Source organism: Fukomys damarensis, unplaced genomic scaffold (genome assembly GCF_012274545.1).
Source record: "Fukomys damarensis isolate Sample0158 unplaced genomic scaffold, DMR_v1.0_HiC HiC_scaffold_33, whole genome shotgun sequence".
In the NCBI taxonomy this organism is placed as follows: Eukaryota; Metazoa; Chordata; class Mammalia; order Rodentia; family Bathyergidae; genus Fukomys; species Fukomys damarensis.
The window spans coordinates 102214-123741 of NW_022900945.1; the positions used below are offsets into that span (position 1 = coordinate 102214).

Genomic DNA, 21528 nt, shown 5'->3' on the forward strand with positions numbered 1-21528 from the left:
ATGGTATAAGAATACCACACATTTTTTTAGCATTTGTAAAGGCTTAACCTTTTCAGGAATCCATGTAAGTAAAGGAGCACAGTGCTTGGCACAGAGTAAGAATCCAGTTAAGAGGTGAAGAAGAGGTATACTTACTTTAGTTATAGCAATAGTGACCTTTATCATTTCATCTGTATCCACAGTAGACTTGGTGACAAAAGATCCATGCATTAATGTGATCCTGGGTCCTCTCCCAAAGAACACATCTGCACAGCTAATTAATTTTTCAAAGTCGTATGCTAACCACTGTCTGTCCCTAAAGTATGGCATCCTGGGAATGAGACACCACAAGCAGGTCTCACTGGAAACTGAGGGAGGATGTGAAAAATGAGTTTGGTCCTGCAAGAATACTTGTTTTTCACTGGGAAATATTATTGGAATATTACCATATTTTCTATTGTTAACACAAAACAGCCCAATGTGGTTCCTGGGCCAGTTCTGCACATTTTATAATTCTCTTTCCATTGCATTTTTCTCCGCAAGCACAGACACCAAACAATTGCCTGAGGGAATCTACAGCAGAATACAGTCCATAACTGTGTTTTATTGGTGCAGACCCAGTGCTCTGAAGGAACCTTTGGAAGCTGAGGAATCTGAAGATTAATTTTTGTTACCTTGGGTGGGGGAAGACAGCCAGAAAATGAACGATCTTCTCTCCGAAAGTTCAGGTTGAGGTTCTCTATGTTGAGGTGTCTGCTGGCTGTCTGTAGCACCATCTTTAAGATCTCCAGTAGGCTCTGGTCATTGTCTGATGGCTGAGGCAGGGTGCTGGGGGGGGGGCATGGGACAGGCCATGAAAAGACAGACCACGCAAGACAGCTGAATATATTCATATCACATGTCTGAACCTGTTCTCCATTGTGCAACCCGGAATTTAGCTTCTCAGCCCTAACCTTGGAAGCCTGGTCACAGGCTTTTCACAGAGCAACTTAAGTCTGCTCTGCAGAGTGAGCAGCAGTCTCTTTGCAGGAGGAACCCACAGGGGGACTACAACTCTTAATCCGCATTTTTAGCGCTTCCTTCCAAGAAAGAGGAAATAAATAAAAGAAAACTAGTTCACTTTACTTATTTAATTTTGCTTTTTTTCTGAAACCCAGATAATTATGAATAGTAAGCCAAATTTCCAAATTATTCATTGTTATAGCAAAGCAGTGCAGCTCCCACCAGCCCCTGTGACCGGGAGGTCTGGACCACAGCAAACCTGGAACCAGGCTCACGCCCTGCATCCCTTTGGCTCTGCTGTGGAAAAGCTCAGGAAAGTGTTGGGAGTGATCATTTATGCACAGTGTGGCATGTAAATGGATGCAGTTCCAGACATTCCTCCCTCACTGACTGAGACAGGTTCCTGGGTCTAGATTGGTAAATGGTTAGTCACTAAATAAGGAATCGCATAGAGGATGTACATTATAACATTCAGACAAAGAAGTGGCCAAAGGAAACTCCAGCTTGACAACTTTGCTTTTAATTGCATAACTCTTACATGCAGCACTTAAATGTACAACAAAACATAAAAAATTACAGTGCTATACTGTCCAATACAATGAGTAAAAAGTACAGTACTATATAAATAAGGTGTACTGTATTAAAAAAAAAACTGAACCTCCACCACAAGGTGTACAGAGCTGTGTACAAACAAGATGACTGGAAGTCTGGGTGGTGAGTTGCACATCCAAGCAGTGCATCCTTAAGTCTGAACAGAGCATCTTGGTCTTAAGTCAGAACAGCCTTTAAACATAGACTATTAAACTAGGAATATCTGTAGTAAGACAGTTCATCTAACTGAGGAGAAGTATTTTAACTAATAGATGAAAAGCAATGGGATGATAAACTGTTACAGTCCTTTTTTTCTCTCATCGAGTTTATTGGTACATTTTAGGTAGACATTACAGTTATATTCATCATTGGGATCTTGTACCTTTACATGACAGGTCTTGGTTCTCTTTTTTCCCCACACCCCTGCCCTCCCTTGCCTCTCTACCCTTCCCTGTTTACAAAGACTGTTTCCATTTTTTCATTTTCTCATATTTTTCTTTTCCCTTATTTCCTTTCCCCTACCCTTCCCACTTCCCCTACACCTTTAGCCCTTTTCTTCCTTTATTTCATGAAACTGGCTTCAGATGTTCACTCCTTTAACATTTAAATCTGTTTGTCCCTCCAGCTGCATCTCCAACAGTGGCTCCTCTGTGAAGCTTTTCCCACTCTACACTCTCAGCTTGATGCCACTTCCCCTGAGGGACAAGGGAGCCCTGTGACATATCTCCACCTCCGCCCTTCTGGATCAAGTCCCTTTCAGTGGCACTACAGCCCTGTAGGTAAAGCCTGGGGATGCAGCACTGTCGATTGTGGTGGGAGATAGGCGAGGGGCTAAGTGACCACTAGGTCACACAGCTGCTCACGGCAGAGACAGCAGCAGGCCACTGCCCAGCAGTAGAATCTATGCTCCTCACCACAGTGCTGTGTCACTTTCCTGGGGAATGTGGAGAAGAGTTACTTTGCTTTATCTCTAATTGTATTTCTCAAATCCTATTTTTATTTTTAGTGATGTCTTCCCCTCCCTAGCATGCGAAGGGATTGTTGGTTTCTGTATGTCAGAACTTTTGCTTATGCTGTAACCCAGGAATTCACTGACTGGGCCCATTCTGGGCTCACACTGTGTGGGTGAGCTCTATACTCACACACAATTGATTCTTCGTTCATAAGGAGGTTTTTCATTTTCACACAACTTTATAAAATCCCACACGCTAGCTGTTAAGAAGCAAATGCCCCTGCTGCAAATAACTTGCTGGGGGACCTAGACCCCATCAGTATAAGCTGGATGGTGGAGAACAAAGCCATTCTCTCTGCACCGAGACATTAGCGCAATGCCCTCAGAACCCTGGCAGCTCCACCATTTAGGATCCTGTAGTCAGCATGTGCAACCCAGGAGATAGCTTTTGCCCACCTTGTCAAGCAGGGCTTTCACCTTGGATTTTCAATCTGTACCCTTTGAGAAATAAATGTATAACCTTTGGAGCCAGCTGGGCTGTGGCACTTTATTACAACTGCCTGTGTGCTTGGACATCTGGAACAATAAGTCCACAGAAAAAGCAGTAGTACCTTTGGCTAGGATCGCTCAGACCCCGAGCTTCCCTCCTGTTGCTGTCTGCAACTCCTCTGCTTTGCTGCAAATCATCAGAAGATGCGCAGTGTAAAAACCAGAGTAGTTTTCTATAATTCACCTGAAAATGAAGCATAAAATAGAACATCCTCATTTAATTCACACTGATGGAAAGTAGGCTGCTGAGATAAAATTTACTTGGGAAATTTTTACCATCAAGAGTTGAAAAAAGTGATTTTAAAATACAGTTTTATAATTATTATTAGTTTTTGCTAATTATTTATCAGTATTCGTATCACCCCTCTGGACAAAAGGTAAGTTGTACTTCCTGATTGCGCATGCGTGGTGAAGGTGTGCCCACCTGGCCCTGAGATGTCAGACGACCAGTTCCACTTTGGGCTGCTATGACACCCTTTCTAGCTCTCCCCTTCTGCACCTGCCCCCATCTAAAAACACTCTGGAAGCCTGTCTCAGCCTGGGCTGCAGGTAAGGTAACATCAGTGCCTGAGAGGCCTGTGCCTGACTTCATGGAATGTAGCATAAATTAAAAACAAAACAATAACACAAACTTTTGTTGTCTTGAGGCCCTGTCTTGTGTTGCTTGTTACGAGCCGAGCCTCTGCCTTCTCTCTTTCCTCTCACACCTCTCATATATAGGGATAATGGAAAATACAGTGACTGTTTAAATAAAAAAATATTATAATAAAGGGCACACGACCATAAATCTACCTCAAAATTCCCTTCCTCACTTCAAACACACTCAATCCCTTAACTATGATCCTGGTGGCACAAGGAAGGGACCTTAAGAGAGCCCTGTTGAGCAGAGCAAGATGGCACACCATTTTGGGAGAGCCACTTCTAGAGAACCTCTGGCAAAGGAGTTGGACTGTGGGCCCCTGCAGAGGGATCTCCTGCCTCAGGAGGAGGCAGCTCAGATGAGGTTGGAGGAGAAATCCTGAAGAGAGAGGGTCCATGGCCTTCAGCTCTTCCTGAAGCTGGTCCAACAAGCTGGAACTCAAAGGGTGTGGCTTGAGTTCTCTTTTGACCAGGGTGAGAAGGAAAGCGTCTTCTCTTGTCATTTCACTTGCCTTTGGAGCAATGTCCTAGGACGACAACAGAAAGAGTGAAAAAGCTCTAACATGAGACAGGTGAAGGCCCAAGCAAGGATGGACAGCACTGGTCCTGGCATCAGAGCATCCACTGCAGGCCTGACTGGAACAGCACAGGTTGTGGCACCTGAGAGTGAGCATTCAGTCTGGGTGTGACTTAATTTACCTTGCCTCAGATCTGTTCTTCAGGAGAAGAGAGGATGCAAATCTTTTCAGAATACACATAAGTTCTTTACTGTCCCCCATCTGTCTTCCCAAAGTATCATTTTGACTGTGTGAGAATTTAGAATAATAAACCATAGAGACTCACTGGTTTATTCCTTGAAGACCAAAGAAGAACACAAGATCATGACTGAGTTAATCAGGGAAACTATGGCCCTTTTGAGCTTAGGTATGTGCATAAGATACTGAAGAGCTCAGTTGTGATCTGTAGGGCTTGATTATGAACGCCTTGGGGAAGCTTCCTGGAATGCTGCCTAGAGTGTGCCAATCCATCTTCAGACTGTCTTATCTGCTCCACACCAGAAATGTGGTCAAGACTACATGGTGTTCATCCACAATGTAGACTACCCAGAAGCTCTTGTACTACTCACCTCAGGCTGGCAAGTGTGGCCCCCTGCCCTCTGTTCCATGGACCAGCGTCTGAGCTTCCCTCTGGGGAGGTCATGCATGTAGGACAGGGATTGGTCTCCAGTGGGTACTGAGCTGCAGTAGACATTTGCATGATGGGAAATCTTGGAGAGACAAGAGCAGAAACAAGGAGTACAGTAGGGAGAGGGGAAGATGGGAGAACATGAGTGCGCACGTGGGGACCTTAAATACACTCCCATTCTGAAAGGACTTCCATTCATGGAGTCACTGGTCACTGCATCCCCAGTGAAGGAATCATGCATCAACACAAACTTTGGCACCAGGAAAGTACCTAAAAGGAGAATAGTTGGATGATATGGAATTTCTATTTTTAGTTTTTTGAGGAATATCTATACTCACAGTGGTTGTACTAGTTTACAATCCCACAAACAGTATAAAAGGGTTTCTTTATCCTCACATCCTTCCCAATAATTATTTGATTTCTTGATAACATTTTTTCTGGAGGAAGATAAACTCTCAACACTTTTAATTTGCATTTCTCTACTGGCCAGCGATGTTGAACATTTTTTCATGGATTCATTGGCCATTTATACTTCTCAGAAGTTTATGTTCATTTCAGTTTCTTATTTTTTGATTGGGTCTTGTATTTGTGGGAGAGTTTAATTTTTTGAGTTTTTTTTTATATATTACTGATATTAATTCCCTGTCCAAGGAATGGCTGGTAAAAGCTTTTCCCCACCCTGTAGGTTGTTTCCTTACTCTGTTGATTTCTTCCTATGCTCATTTTTGATGTGATCCCATTTGTTTACTCTTGGTATTATTTCTTGTGCCACTGGTGTTCTATTCAAAAAGTCTTTGTCTGAATCCATGTCTTCAACAGCTTTACCTACTTTACCTTTCAGCAGATTGTGTGTTTCAGTTTTAATATTTATATCTTTAATCTATTTTGATTTCAGCTTAGTACATGGTGAGATATGTGGGTCTATACTCGGTCTTTGACATATGGATATCTAATTTTCTCATTGCCATTTGTTAAAGAGGCTATCTTTCCTCTAGTACACATTTTGGCTCTTTTCCCCAAGATTAGATAGCTGAGTGTGCCTGTGTTGTTCCTGCATCTTCTGTTCTGCTCCACTGATCCATAGGTCTATTTTTGTGCCAGTACCGTATGATTTTTATCACTGTGGCTTTATAACATAACTCAAAATCTGAGATTATGTTGCGTCTTGCCTTGTTTTTATTACCCAGATTGCTTTTGCTTTTCTGGGTCTCTCCTGGTTCCATATGAATTTTAGGAATGCTTTCTCTAGCTCTGTGAGAAATGTTGTTGGCATTTTTATTTAGATTGCATTAAATCTGTACATAAGTTTTGGAAGTATGGCCATTTTGAAAGTATTAGCCTTGACTGCTCAAGAACAGGGGATATTTTTGCACTTTCTGGTGTTTTCTTTGATCTCCTTTTCCAGAGTTCTACAGTTTTTGTTGTAGAGGCCTTTTACCTCTTTGGTTAGGTTAATTATTTATTTATTATTATGGTTTACATATAGATGTCCCACAAGGGTCTCATGAGCTCATAGATGGGGCTTTTAGAAGGTGTTTGAATTATGTAGGTGTATTGCTGAATTGCTGTTAGGATGGGCATCTTGGTAAGAAGCAGTCACTGAGGTGTGGCCTGGAAAGGTTTATCTTCCTCCTCTGTACCTCCCTTAACTTTGCTTCCTGTCTGCTATGCTAGGATCTGCTCTCCTCTGCCACATCCCTCTGCCTACTGTTTTCTTTTTTGGAGTCGGCTGACCCTGGACTAAAATATTAGAAAAAATAAACCTCATCCTGCAGGTGTTGGATATTGTGTTCCAGTGATAAGAAAAGTGACTAAGTTGTTTATTATTTATTATGTCTCCTTCCATGTAATATGATGTCTGTGTGGGCCAGGACAGTCTTATATCCTGATGACCCAACATCAAAATCCCAAGGATCTACTAAAAGGCAGAGAATCTTGATGGACCATTGGTGAATAGCATCAGGTCCACACCATTTACTGATATAAATGACCCTGAACTGTGTTATTGTTTTCCAAAAACAAGGAATGTTCCTAAAGTACCAAAATGATAAAATTAAAAACTCTGATGAAGATCCTCAAAGTTTCTGACCTGGGCAGTTTCCAGGGCTCTGCTAACTCTTTGATATATATAGGATCTCTACTTCGCTTTATTTGACTCACAATGTATTGTTTGGGTGACATGATTGCTGGAAGAGATCTTGACTCATGTTAGTTTAAGGGTATATTTTTTATGATATAGATTGCAGATTTACTACAATTTGTCAAGTATTTATGTACTTTGATTTCAGAAGTTCTGGCCATATATGTATAGTAAAATATATCACTCTTTTTCTTGTTACATGGGCATTTTATGCTTTATGTGTGTGTGTGTGTTTATGTTGTTATGTTTTCCTATATCCTAGATGATAGAGGAAGTCACCCATGTGTACTTCTACTATCTGAATAGTTTTATTTTTTACACTTAAATTTGATATTCACTTGGAATATATCATGATCTTCATCCTGTACATGTATGATACATGAAGAATAGACTCAATTTAAAATTTCTGTGTACTTATTCAATAGCTCTAGCATCACTGATTAAAAAGTGCATTTTCCCCTATTTATTTCTGGTATGAATGTTGTCATAAACAAAATTCCAACATACTATAGGATTTATTCCCGAATTTCTCTTCAGTTTCACTGGTCTTTTATCTATGTGTCCAAAGCACTCTATTTTAAATATAAAGACTTTATGTGTTAATATCATGTAATAGTATCTAACCCCTATACCTCACTCTCTTTTCAAGTTTTCTTAACTATTCCTGATTATTTATTTTTGAAAATTAACTTTATAATTAATCTGGTTAGTTCTAAAGCAAAACAAAAATCTGATAATACTTTTCTTGGACTAGCATATGACTTATAAACTACCCCAGAGAAGAGTAACAGCTGGATGGTAATAACTATTTCTGTTAAAAACACAGCTGCTTCACTTTTTTTTTTTAAAGTTGAGACATTTCTTGCTAAGCTTATGCCTTGGCATGGGATTCTTTTGTTCGGTTGATTTGTTCAGTCGCCACGTTCTCTTCCATTTTATTTTCTAACTAGTCTTGTTCATATATATGAAGGCATTGATTTATGTTATTGATGTAATAACCTTCTGGTTTGCTAAATTTTTTATTCTTTTAGTAGCTTTTCCATTTACTGAAATTTTGGATGTATAATCTTATCTGAAGAAGACTAGTTTTATTTCTAAGTATTAAATCTATAATTCTTGTTCAATTTTGTCACTATTTTCAGCCTAATACTAGGAACTGGAGTTAGTGGATACGCCACTTCTAGATTGTAATAGAAAGCCTCTAATATCTCCCTATTAAACTAGATGTTGACTTTGGGTTAATACACATAGAAATATTCTGGAAATCAAAAGGCACAAGCCATAATTCTTATTCTCAGATTTGTGGAAGGAGACAGCAATCTTTTTAATGGTATGAAAACATCAACTACAGTGTATTTAGATTCATTTGGAGACACATTAGGATATGTACTTATCTCAGTCTTGGGAATTAGACAATAACACCTTGGTAGAGCCGATTTATAAGTTGAGAACTTCATATGATTAGAAATTAGTTAAATAAAGGTAAGAGAGAGAGAATTTTATAGAAAAGTAATAGCACCTACAATGTATGGGAAGCAAAAAGGAACAGAATTCTGTTTATGGGAAGTAAATAGAATAGGTAGAATTGGGTTGGAAGGGTAAGTCAAAGAGTTTGAATGTCATGCTAGCCCATGGGGATTTAACAATGGGTCTTGTGTGTTTTAAGCAACACTCCATGAGTGGGTTCAGAGTTCTTCCTAAGAGAGAAAGTGTATACAAACTTGATCCCCTGGTATTGCACCTGGCTACCAGAGAGATTTAGCCAATGATATTTTTTCCTTTTCTTGTATTTATTCCTTACCCTTCCTTCCTTTCCCCAACCCTTTTGAGTACCTTTCCCCTTTCCCTTTGGACCTCTTTTCTCTATTACACATTATCTATTAATATAATTTGGTCCTCATTTACACTTTCAGCTTCTCACACCAGAGAAACTGTTCAGTAGTTACACATGTGTGTCCTATACATTTCACTTAAGGGTAATGTCTCAATGTGCATCCATTTAGCTATAAATATCTCTAGTTTCTCATTCTTTATGGCTGAGTAGTACTACATTGTATTAAACACACACACACACACACAGACACACACACACACACACACACACACACACACACACACTTTCTTTATCCAGTCAGCAGTTGATGGACAATTGGGGTGTTTGCAAGTTTTAGCTATTATGTACTGTGCCACTATAAACATGGGTGTACATATATTGCTGTGATATGATTCTTTTACTTGTTTTGAGAAGATATGCAGCAGAGGACTAGCTGAGTCAAATGGGATCTCTAATTTTAGCTTTTTGAGGCATCTCCATATTGATTTCCAAGGTGGTTGCACCAGTCTGCACTCCCAACAGCAATGGAGAAGGATTCCTTTCTTCGCACAACCCCACCAGCATTTGTTTTTGTTTGATTTCTTGATAGCAGCCATTCTTTTTAAAGTAAGATGGAATCTCAGTGTTGTTTTCATCTGCATCTCTTGAATAACCAATGATGCTGAACATTTTTTCATATGTTTATTTGCTGCTTTTACTTCTTTGTCTGAGAAATATGAGTTCAATTTAGATGCCCATTATTGAACTGTGTCTTTAAATTTGAGGAGTTTGATTTTTTTTCAGCTTTAATTGAGTTTATTGGTACATTTTAGGGATACAGTACAGTTACATTCATTGTTGGGATCTTGTACCTCTACATGACAAGTCTTGATTCTCATTTTTTCCCCTTACCTCTGCCCTCCCTTCACCCCCGAGTTTGATTTTTTTTAAAGTTCCTTATTTTTTGGTACCGGGATCAAACTTGTGCTTGCAAGATAGATGCTGTGCCACTGAGCTAAATCTCTTGCCCTAAATTTCTTTATACATTCCAGATAGTAGTTTTTTGTCTGAGGAGCAGCTATTAAAAAGTTTTTCCAACACTGTAGGTTGCCTCAGCTCTGTCGGTGGTTTCTCCTGCAGTGCAGAAGCTTTTTAATAAGTTGAGGTCACAGTTGTTGATTCTAGTTCCCATGCTAGTTCCCATGTTACTAAGGTTTTTTTCATAAAGGCTTTTAATGTCAGTGTCTTCAAGAGTTCTACCTAACCTATCTTCCAGCAAGTTTAGTGTTTCTGTTTTAATATTTAGACCTTTGATCCACTTCAATTTTAGTTTAGTGCATGGTGAAAGATATGGGTTGAGTTTTAACATTTGGCAGGTTGAAATCCAGCTATTTCATAACCATTTATTAAAGAGCCTAGCTTTCCTCCAGTGAGAGTGTTTGGCTCCTTTGTCAAAAATGAGTTAGCTGACTACGTCTGGAGTTGTTTCTGCATCTTTTAATCTATTACACTGATCCTTGGGTCTGTTTCTTTGCCAGAACTATGCTGTTTTTAATGCAGTGGCTTTGCAGTGTAGTTTCAAGTTGGGGATTATAGTATCAAGTTGGGGATTCAAGACTGTCATGTCTTTGGTGCCTAGAACTGCTTTTGCTATTCTAGGTCTCTTCTGGTTCCAAATGAATTTTTGGATTGTTTTCTCTAGTTCTGTGAAATATACTGTTGGAATTTCAATCATGATTGCACTGAATTTATACAGCAGTTCTGGAAATAAGACCATTTTCATTATATTGGTTCTTTCTAACCAGAAAAAAGGTATGTCTTTCCATTTTCTTATATTCTCTTCAATCTCTTTTTTCAAAGTGCTATAATTCTCAAGGTAGGGGTCTTTTACTTCTTTTATTAGACTGATTCCTAGGTATTTCTTTTTTTATGCTACTGTGAAAGAAATTGTTTCCCCTATTTCACTCTCAGTGTGTTATTTCTGTATAAGGAAGTATTGATCTTGTATCCAGCTACTTTACTGAATCTGTCAATTAAGTCTAAAAGTATTTTGGTGTAGCTTTGGGGGTCTTCTATGGAGAGTATCATATCGTCAGCAAATAGTAACAGTTTAACTTCTTCCTTTCTTATCTTTATTGCTTTTATGTCTTTATCCTGTCTATTTGCTCTGGCTACTGTTTCCAAGTCTATGTTAAACAGAAATGGTGATAGTGAACATCCTTGTCTTGTTCTAGATTTTAGTGTGAAAGTATTCAGTTTTTGACCATTTAGTATGTTGTTGGCTGTTGGTTTTGCATGGATAGCCTTTATCATTTCAATTTTTTACAGGGTTTTTATCATGAATGGGTATTGAATTTTGTCAAATGCTTTTTCTGCATTTATTGAAATGATAATATGGCTTTTGTTCTTGACTCTGCTAATGTAGTGTATTACATTTGTTGATTTATGTATGCTTAACCATCCTTGCATTCCTGGGATAAATATGATTTGGTCAGGGTGTATGATCTTCTTGTATTTTGTTTGCCAGTATCTTACTGGGGATTTTTGCCTCTATGTTCATTAGGGAGATCAACCTGTAGTTCTCTTTTTTTGGTTGGGTCATTCCCTGGTTTTGGAATCAAAGTAACACTTGCCTCCAGGAATGAATTTGGAAGTATTGCTTCCCTTTCTATTTCTATTTGTAAAGTTTGAAGAGTAGTGGCAATACTTCTTCTCTAAATGTCTTGTAGAATTCAGCAGTGAAGCTATCAGGACCTGGGCTTTTCTTTGTTGGTAAGTTTTTAATTATGTTTTCAATTTCACTGTGATTAAAATTGGCATGTTTACAATTTTTATATCTTCTTCATTCAAGTTTGGTAATTTATATGTATCAAGGAATTTGTCCATTTCTTCTGTGTTTTCTATTTTTGGAGTGCAGATTCTTGAAGTAGGCATTGATGATCTGCTGGACTTCTCCTGGATCTATTGTGATTTCACCCTTTTCATTCCTAATTGCATGGATTTGAGCCTTGTTTTTTCCTTTTTTTTTTTATAAAGTTGGCTAAGGTTGTGTCAATTTTATTTACTTTTTTGAGAACCAACTCTTCAATTCATTGATTTTTTTTTGTACTTCTGCTCCTATTCATTTATTCCTTTATACTTTCCTCCCTTGTAATAGCTTTGGGTTTGCCTTCCTCTGCTTTTTCGAGGAACTTGAGGTTCCGCATTAGGTTGTTTATTAAGTTCATTCTGTCTTCCTAGTATGGGTATTCACTGGTATGACTTTCCCTGGTAGAACTGCCTTCACTGTGTCCCATAGATTCCTGTATGTTGTAATGGCATTATCATTTAATTGTAGAAATTGTATAATTTCTTCTTTAATTTCCTCCATGACCCATTGGTTGTTCAGGAGAGTATTATTCAATTTCCACGTATTTCTGAAGTTCTTGAGGTTTCTTATGCTATTGTGATCAAATTTAATTGCACTATGGTCTAATAATATACTGGGTATAACTTCAATTACTTTGCATTTACTTGAACATGCTCTATATGCTAGTATGTGGTCTATTTTGGGGAATGATCTGTGTGCACCTGAGAAGAATGTGTATGCTGATTTTGTGGGGTAGAACACTGTAGACATCTATTAAGTCCATTTGTTCAAAAGCTTGGTTCAGTTCTAGTATTTTGTTATTGATTTTTTTGTCTAGATGATCTGTCTATTTGTGACAATGGGGTATTGAGGTCCTTCACTACTATTCTATTAGTGCTTATTTCGTTTTTCATTTCCATTAATATGTGTCTTATATAGCTGGGTGCACTAGTATTTGGTACATATATATTCATGATCATCATCCATATATATTTATGATCATCATTTCATTCTCTTTGTTCCCTTTGCAAGGATGTAGCGACCTTCTTTGTCTCTCTTAGTTAATTTTGGTTTGAAGTCTACTTTGTCTAAAATAACATAGCTACCCCTGCTTTTTTCCAGAAAAAATGCTTTCCATCCTTTTACTTTCTGTCTATGAATTTCTCTTTGAATTAAGTGTATTTCTTGTATAGAGTATATTTTTGGATTTTGCTTCTTAATCCATCCTGCCAGTCTATTTCTTTTGATTGGTGAATTGAGGCCATTAATGTTGATAGTTATAACTGTTATGTATTGACTTATCCTTATCATGATATTTTCCTACTGTTGGCTCTTTTATTTTTTACCCCTCCCCCTTTCCCTTTAATTTCTTGCCTGGCCCAATGGCTTCCCTATGCTGGGATTCATGGAGTTGGGACACTCGTTGTCTTTTTTCTGGGATATTGTTTAGAATTGTTTGGAGTGCTGGTTTGAAATTGATGAAGTTTCTCAGGTGTTATCTGTTTTGGAAGTATCTTATTTCCCCACTGATTTTGAACGATAGTTTTGCAGGATAAATCAATGTAGATTGGAGGTATTTTCTTTTAGGATTTGAAATACTTCACTCCAGGCTGTCTTTGACCTGAGGGCTTGTGTTGAAAAATCTGCTGTGATTCTGATGGGCTTTCTTTTGTATGTGATTTATTTCTTTTCTCTGCCTGCTTGTAGTATTTTGTTGTTTCATTGGGTTTGGGGGATCTTGACTATTATATGTCTAGGTGTAGATTTTTTTTTTTTGATCATGGATAGTTGGAGTCCTATATGCCTCACTTATCTGTATGTCAAATTCTTTTCCTCTGCTTGGTAAGTTTTCTGTCATTACTTCTGTGAACAGTTTTTTTATGTCATTTGTACTTTAGTGGACTTATTTATTTACTTCTATCTTTCTTATGTTATTCTTCTTTGCATCTGTAGCAGCTCCTGAAACAATTTCTTGTGGTCCTTTACTATTTTTAAGAAATCCGTCTTTTCATGGTCACTAACTGCAATCCTGTCTTCTATATCTGAAATTCTGTCCTCACACTGGATATTTCTTCTGCAAATACTTTCAATTGAGTTTTTAATCTGGATATCTGTTTGAATCTGTTTCATGCATTCCATTTCTTTCCTATGCTAGGCATAGGGCGTATGGCATAGGTCATCATGCTCCATCATGTTCTTGAGCTCATCTAATTTTTATCTGTTTCTGTTCTGGAGTCTCTAATCATGTCTTTCATTCTGCTCACCATCTCTGTAGTTATCGGGGAAACTATTTATGTTTTGAATTTTTTTAGAGCCTTGTTCATTGGTTTTGTTACTTCCATGTTATTAGGGTGTCCAGGTGGTTGACTATCAGATTTTTCCACCTTGTTTCCTCCAGAATTTTCCTCTGGTGAGCTGGAAGTCTGGGTTTGACCTTGTTTAGGTGTTTTCTCATTTCTATATTTTTTGTTGTTGATGTTTTTGGTTTAGTTTCCAGGTTGATACTTCAATACTGCTTATCATATGTTTTGCTTGTATTTGGAACCCTTCTGGAATGACTGCTTCTCAGAGGTTAGAAAATGACAATTTGTAATAGTTATTAATCTGTCACCTTTAACCTCATGGACTAGATAAAAATCAAGGGCCAGCACAAAATATGTTTGTAATAAATAAACCCTTCAATGCAGCAAAATTACCCTTAGGGATGAGGATTTAGGTGGAGTTAGAGAGGGAAAGGTTAGAATTGAGGCTAGAGGACACAGGAAGATCATGCAAACTGTGGAAAATTGTTGAATACAAAAGGAAAAGAGAGAGTGAAGGAACAAAGACAAGAACAGGACAAACTAACAGCAATAGAGAAGCTGGAAATTGTATTGACTTTCCTACAAAAATAGTGACAACTGAGAGAATGGGAGAGACAAAAACATCCAAAATAGGACAGGAACAGGAATAGAAAGAGAGAGAAATGAAGAAAAAGAAGGGAGAGAGAGAGAGAAGAGAAAAAAATTATAAAGGGCCTCCTTCAGGGTATGGCTCTCATGTCAAGGTAGATAACATCAATAGCAATGTGCAGATCTAAGTAAATTAGTCTCAGCAAGCCAGCCATATTCCACTATGATTCAAGCTGATTTCTCTCTGTAAGGCCTAAGTTGAGCTCCCTGACCTGCTGCAGGATTGAGCTCTGCAAGGTTCTACCACAGGTTCCAGCTGCCCTTCCCCTGAAATGAGTCCAGGTTCCTGTGGGAGGTGCTGATGACACCAAATTACCAACCACGGTTGTCCAGTGTACCTTTATTGCAGAGATTTTCTTCACTTTCCCAGTGGGCTTCAAGGAGCCTCAGAGAGGCGCTCTCTCTGTTGTTCACTTCTGTTCTATTTTCTGGAACTCATAACAATGGGCTTTATGTCCCAGGTGCCTCTGAGATGCAGATTCAGATCTCGGTGCAGCCTATGCACAAGTCCAGTGGAGTGGTCCTTGTGGGGGTACAAGGGGCGTGGCCTGTGCAGTGGTCCATGGGCTCATGTGTGGGGGAGGGTTGGGGGTGACTGGCCCTCTTTACAGTGGTGCCTCTGCTGCTGGGTGGTCCTGAGCCCTAGCCAATGAAATATTAGGGGGTGTGCTACAGTCAAAGCATTAAAATATTCTCCTATAGTTGAAGTTTCCATCACCATGAGCAGAACCTGCCTTGCAAAGTCAATTGGATTCAAAGTAAGACAAGCACAGAACAGATCTGAACCAAAGCTACAGTTTAGAGCCAATCCCAGCTGAGAGCAGTAAAAGATGCCTTGGTTCCCACCAGTGGACATAAGCATACATAATCATTGTTCTGAATTACCAAGAACTAGGTGGTTTGTTACACAGCATCACTTATTACCATAGCAGGCCAATACAGAGAAGGACGTTTAGAAACAGGAAATCCAGTTGGAAGATCACTAAAATCTCTGTGGTGAGATAAAATGATGGTCTGATGAGGGTGAGAACAGAAGAAATGAAAGTAGACACTTGGAAAGACATGAGGAGGAATAATTTAAAGGATCCCATGATTATTTGGATATCAGAGTTAGAGAGGAGAAAAGTTTCTAGTTGTTGTAATGGGAAGAATGGAGGGATCTTCTGCGAGACACAGACCACAGGAGAAGAGCAGGATGAAAGTCCCTGCATTGCACATCTTGTGTCTGAACTGCAAATACAAGGCCAAATGGGAGGTCTTTGATATTGTTCTATTCATCTCCACAGTGAGGACAGCACCAAGTCCTTCCTGATGCTGCGAAGAATGAGTACGAAGACACAAGCAAAGGGGCTTTGGAAATCACGCCTTGCCAATAAGCTCTGATAGTTACTGAAAGCACTTTTATTTTCATGTCACAGATGTAAAGTGCATATTCCAATTTTATTTTGGAAACTGTTACTGAGTTTGTTGCTAAACGCACATTCTTTTTAATTTTTCTGAGAGAAGAGAGAGCTAACATTTCTGAGAAACAATATAACTATACATATGTTATATTATATGCCTACATAACATCATGTACTGTTTTTCAAAGATTCACCTGCAAGAAGCAGAATTTGGAAGAAAATTTCATAGAGCTGATGGGCAAAATAACCAAGTTACCTTCTTTTGTGACCTTGGAAAAGCCATGTAAGCTCTCTAGCAGTCTTATTCATTTGTGGAATGAAAATTTTCATTTGTTAACTTGTAAGATGTCTCTCTATTCTTATGTACATGAAACAATGAATTCTCTTACATTTCAGCTTTCCTTACTTCCTACCAATGATAACTCTGAATTTGATCTTTTATTTCCCATTTGCCAGGAATTTCCCTTTTGGAGTGAATTCAGCTCATCTGACTGTGAGGTCCCAGGCGGGGAAATTTATTTTCATCCATGTGTGAATGATGAGAATCTAGAAGTTCGATTGCTTCACTCCTGTGACTGCAGCAGGATTCCACTTACCACTTAGTCAGGTGGTAATGAGGGGCTTTGGCCCAGGCATTGTGCCTGCCATCTGGCAGGTGGCATTATATGTTTGCCTGGCAGACAGAGCCAATTAGCTATACCCACACCTCCTGGGAGGCCTTCCTGTGCATGGTAGCTGAGTGTTAACCCTGCTGAGCCCCTAAAAAACCCTGATGAGTATGGGAGGGGAGGGGCATCTCATTTCTCTCTGGTTCACAGAACCAGAAAATGCCAGGATCTTGGGGTTCAAGAACTGCCCCATAAAGGCAGGTGCAGGATTGCTGGCAGAAAGGGGCAACTGGGTTTATTAGAAGGCATAACAAGAAACAAATTGACTTAAGTGTTCATAAAGATGTATTAAATGAATCATGTAATATCTATATGAAGGGACAAATGCAGTTGAGTGACTCAGGACCTAGAACCTGGGCTTGAATTATGGCTTAGCCACTTTTCAGCCTTATGACCTTGGCAAGGCAATTGTCTTCTTTGATTTCTCAGTTTCCTTTTCCATGAATTGAACATAGTAAGAGTTCCTCCTTATGCAGTGATTGGGAATAGTGAATTAGTTAATATATAGAAACTGGTACACAGTAAATGCTAAGTTAGTTCTGAATATTAGACCCACTAATGATGATGCATAGGATGAGTGTTTTTCATGCCAAGGAGAGAATTCTTGACATGGAATGAACTAAGAATATATACATAATAATTCTCATTCTGTATCTATGCATGGATGAAGGCAAGGAAAGAAGTTTTCTTTAGATAGATGTGTTTTATTTTCTTCTTATTCATATTCTTTCAATGTTCAAAAATGTATAACAATTGTATAATATTTTATAATTAGAAAAGTCCATTAAAGATGTAGTAAGAAGAAGAGAGATGGAGTGAATAAAACCAAAAAGAAAACCTTGGCAAGCATCTTATCTGCACACTTATGAGTGGCTTTAACTTTTCCAAGTTTCAGTTTTATTAACTGTATTATGGTGATAGAAATAACAGTGGCACCCACCTAAAAGTAAATTCCAAAAAAGCAAATAATAAAATTTACTCAAAATCAATGTCAATAATAAAGTCTTTTATAACTGCAATAGTATTATCAAGGTAATCCCCGGAGAGCCACAAAAACACAAAGAAACATATCAATTCCAGAGTCCAAAGCAGGTAAAACTCAGAGGTCTTTGGAAGTCAAAACTGGGCTATTTTACCCCTGACGATTTGTCACCTCCTGCTTAAAGCAGGCCTGAAATTCAAGGATCAATCACAGGAAAGCCAGAGAAACCTATAAGAGACCAGGAGGATTAAGTTCCAGCCTAGGCGGGAGAAAGTCACTCTTAAAGGTGAATGTCACTGTTCAACTCAACCTTGCTGAGAATCATCTGAAGTTCATTGGTGGACAACACCTACTCCAAATTCATAAGCCTTTGCACGGTTCTTAGGAGCAAAAGATCACAGATCCATATGCATTTATTTTCTCACATGACTGAAGTCTGGCTAATATCACAGTGATTGAAAAAGGGGCTATTGAAATTCCAAACTAAAAATAACTGTGCTAGAGTGTGCTGAAGACTCTCATTAGTATTCTACTAAAACAGTGGGCTGTGAATGCTTGGCAGCATTGCACAACTCCTACTCTATGTATCTGTTTAGTTGCAAGTTCAGCAATTTTTGGAAATGGTACTTTGTTATCAATGAATCATTAATTTTATCTTGATTTATGTCCAGTTTTTGATTGTTGATATACTTACTTTTTAATTAGAAATTATTAATCATTTAGTTCCTCATTATCAAGTAAATTTGTTGTGGACTGTTTGGTTGATTGTTAACAGAGTGCAGCAATATATTTTTCCATCAGGACAGATTAGGGCCTGTAAGTTCTTTATACATTTAGGTATGGCTACGTATGATTTTGAAAATAAATGATTTCCTCTTGCAGTGTGAAAGCACACACTTTCCTCCTGCTACAGGCCTGAACTTTGCATGGCTAGTGATGTTTAATCACTGTATTTATTACCGTGTACTGAGTTAGATATGGGCAGCACAGGTTGATCAATTTCGTCAGTGGTCAACAAAGATTCAATTAACAGAATGGCCTTGGAATTCATTTTCAGATTGAAAAAATTTGTTTCTAATTTCTATTTCACAAGAGATGTATTAATTTCTATTTGTACATGTGCATGCTCATGTGAGCCTGTTGAAATCTGCATTTTCCTACTAAGTTTCGAAGAAGAGCACTGTGTTTATGTTACTCACTCTGCCATCCACATATGTGCTGCTGCATGTCCCTGCTGGGAGCTGCTGGTTGTCTTCTGGTTGTGGGGCGTTGTCTCGGTGCTTGCTGCCTTGCTGGTCACCATCACCTGGGAGGTTGCCAGTGTGCTGGGCAGAGGGCTTAGGAGGAGCCAGTGGCTCCCTTTCTGCCCACCCTGTAGTGTCCATCGTGGGTTTCTTCAGGGCCACTAGGGTGCCTGCCTGCAGGTTCTCCTCTTGCCTGCTGGGGAGAAACAGGAACGTACCTTGTGACTGTCAAGGCAGATGCTATGCACTTGGTTGTGCAAGAGGCAGAAAGTATTGGTCTGATCATGTAAGCCTGGAGTCTCAGCACTGAGCAGTGCTGGTTGTCTGTTGTCTGCCATGGACAGATCACAGTGTTCTGTCATCAGGGATTATTCTACCTGCACCCTTTCTGGTGCTCATCCACAGCTGCTCCAAACCCTTACTGGAAGTAGTGGACAGTACGAAACAGGAGCCCTCAGCATCCTCACACTTCTGTTCATAACTCCAGCAGGATTTTCAGCCATGGCATCTGAAGAAGGAAGAAAGCCAAAGGGCTCACCGAGTCCAGCTGTGCTGTCTCCTGTGCTCCCTCACCTCCAGATGTCTTTTCCCTTCAGCATGCCTCTAGTTATGTTTAACATCAAGCAAAGGAGATACGGAGACTACTGTAGGAATGACACTAAAGTACAGATGATAAAATTAACTAAAGATCAGCCTTGTTTAATAACTCAGATCTGTGAATCAAAACAATAACAAGGCATCATTCTAAATATAGGAAATTTCTTTGAAAATAAGAAACTCAAATGCTAATGGCCACAAGAGATATAATCAACACTGGAAGTGGGTGACCTCACAAAACATACCAAGAGTTAGGCAGCTGAAACATTTCAATGGCATAAAACAACTTTAAGAATGTGTACCAAGGAAAAGATGCAAAAATAAATTAAAAATTTGAAATATTTAGTAACCCTTGGATATACTGAATATTTCTATGCTCATATGATGGAATATACAAAGCCATTAAACAGTGTTGAATAATTCTAATAACATGAGTAAATGTCAAATTATAAAAATAAGTGAAAATATGATTATTTCATTTATGTAGAAGGTATGTATATAATGTATAAGCACATTAAGTCTAGAAAAATGTACAATAAAAGTCAGTAGTATCTGAGGCTGGTAGATTGTATTCTTCCTATATTGTCCCATAACATTCCAGTTTACTGTATAAGAAAATATTATTTTATAATCAGAAAAAATGAATTTCAAAATAGTTATGCCTTAAACCTAGAAATTACTCTATACTCTCTAGCTGTAATTATTGATATGATGGAAAATATCCATTTTTAAAATTGGACAAATTACTCTGAATATAAAATAATTGCTCCAAAGTTTGTTGGTTTAAATAAGGCCAAACTATCGAACATGACTGGACTATGTGTATATTGTTTATAGTCACCCTTTCACAGTGGTATCATGAGAAGAAAAGAAGGTCTGGGAATGTCTCTGACAGAAGACTACATTTACAGGGGTAAGTACAGTCCTACAGGCGGTGAGGAAGAGACTTCCAGTCAGGAAAGTCAGGCGTGTGGGGTCTGTTGGCCCAGAGGCTGCTTCAGAGAAAGGACACTGACACCAGTTTCAAGGGCTGGTGAGAATAGTTGAGTTTGGGAAGTGTAGGTTTGCCTCAGCTGTAGGAAGTTGTCAGAGATCCTGGTAAGAGATGTCAATAAGATCATGGAGATGGGCACCACACTGAAGAGAGAGAAAGAAAGAGAGGAGATAAACAAGTAGAGCCCAAGGGTTCACAGCAGTAGCACTGCGCCTGCCTGGCAAGCACAAGATCCTAACTTGGATTCTCAGTACTGGAAAAAAAAGAAAATGAAACGAGAGGAACGTGGATGTGGAATGTGGGCTTTAGCCAGGCATTTGTTATTATTGTTTAAAGATCATATGGGACACACTGAAATGCCGATGGTGAGCCATGCTTAGTGATTCACACCTGTCATCCCAGCATAATGGGAGACTGAGGCAGGAGGAGCAAAAGTTGGAATCCACTCTGGGAAACTTAGTGGGACCCTGTCTCAAATTAAAACTTTTAAATAGAGCTGGGATAGAACTCAGTGTGAAGGTCCTGGGTCAATCTCCAGTAATGAATAAAAAATGCCAATGATGAAGAGCCAGCTGAGGTGCAGAAAAGGCAAGCATGGCATTGACAAAACACTGATCCCCTAGGGACATGTGAAGTCTTCAAGAAGACAGAGTAGGATGGAAAATGTAGTGGCCTGGGTGAGTTTGCAGGCAAATTTGTGTGTTTAGTGATAGAAGCTGATCAGATTGGTGACAGCCTGAGTGTTTTCCTCAGATAACAAGGTGCAGTCACCTGTTAGGTCTCTGGGGAAAAAGTGAGACAGGAAGTCTGAATCAAGAGCAAGAACTCTGAGCCAGCTGCCAGGAGGTGTGGGAGAGTAGATCAGAAAAGCAAGGCAGCTGTTCCCTGGGAGTGCCCATTCGTCCTGGAGATGCAGAGGCCAAGACTCTGGGCCTCACCCAGAATGGGGCTTTGCAAATAAGCACAGTGGAAGACAGACAGAAGGACTGGA

General features: G+C 39.1%; 1 protein-coding gene across 1 annotated transcript in view; it reads right to left on the reverse strand.

Moving 5' to 3' along the window:
* CUNH1orf87 (chromosome unknown C1orf87 homolog) overlaps positions 1 to 21528 on the reverse strand; it is a 73051-nt gene that overhangs the window by 32975 nt on the left and 18548 nt on the right. The window contains exons 3-7 of the mRNA XM_010605223.1: positions 18902 to 19142; positions 4839 to 4979; positions 3976 to 4239; positions 3136 to 3257; positions 654 to 807 (exon numbers count right to left, since the gene is read on the reverse strand). Of these exons, the coding sequence (XP_010603525.1) occupies positions 654 to 807; positions 3136 to 3257; positions 3976 to 4239; positions 4839 to 4979; positions 18902 to 19142 (922 nt within the window). The remainder of the gene's footprint in view (positions 1 to 653; positions 808 to 3135; positions 3258 to 3975; positions 4240 to 4838; positions 4980 to 18901; positions 19143 to 21528) is intronic.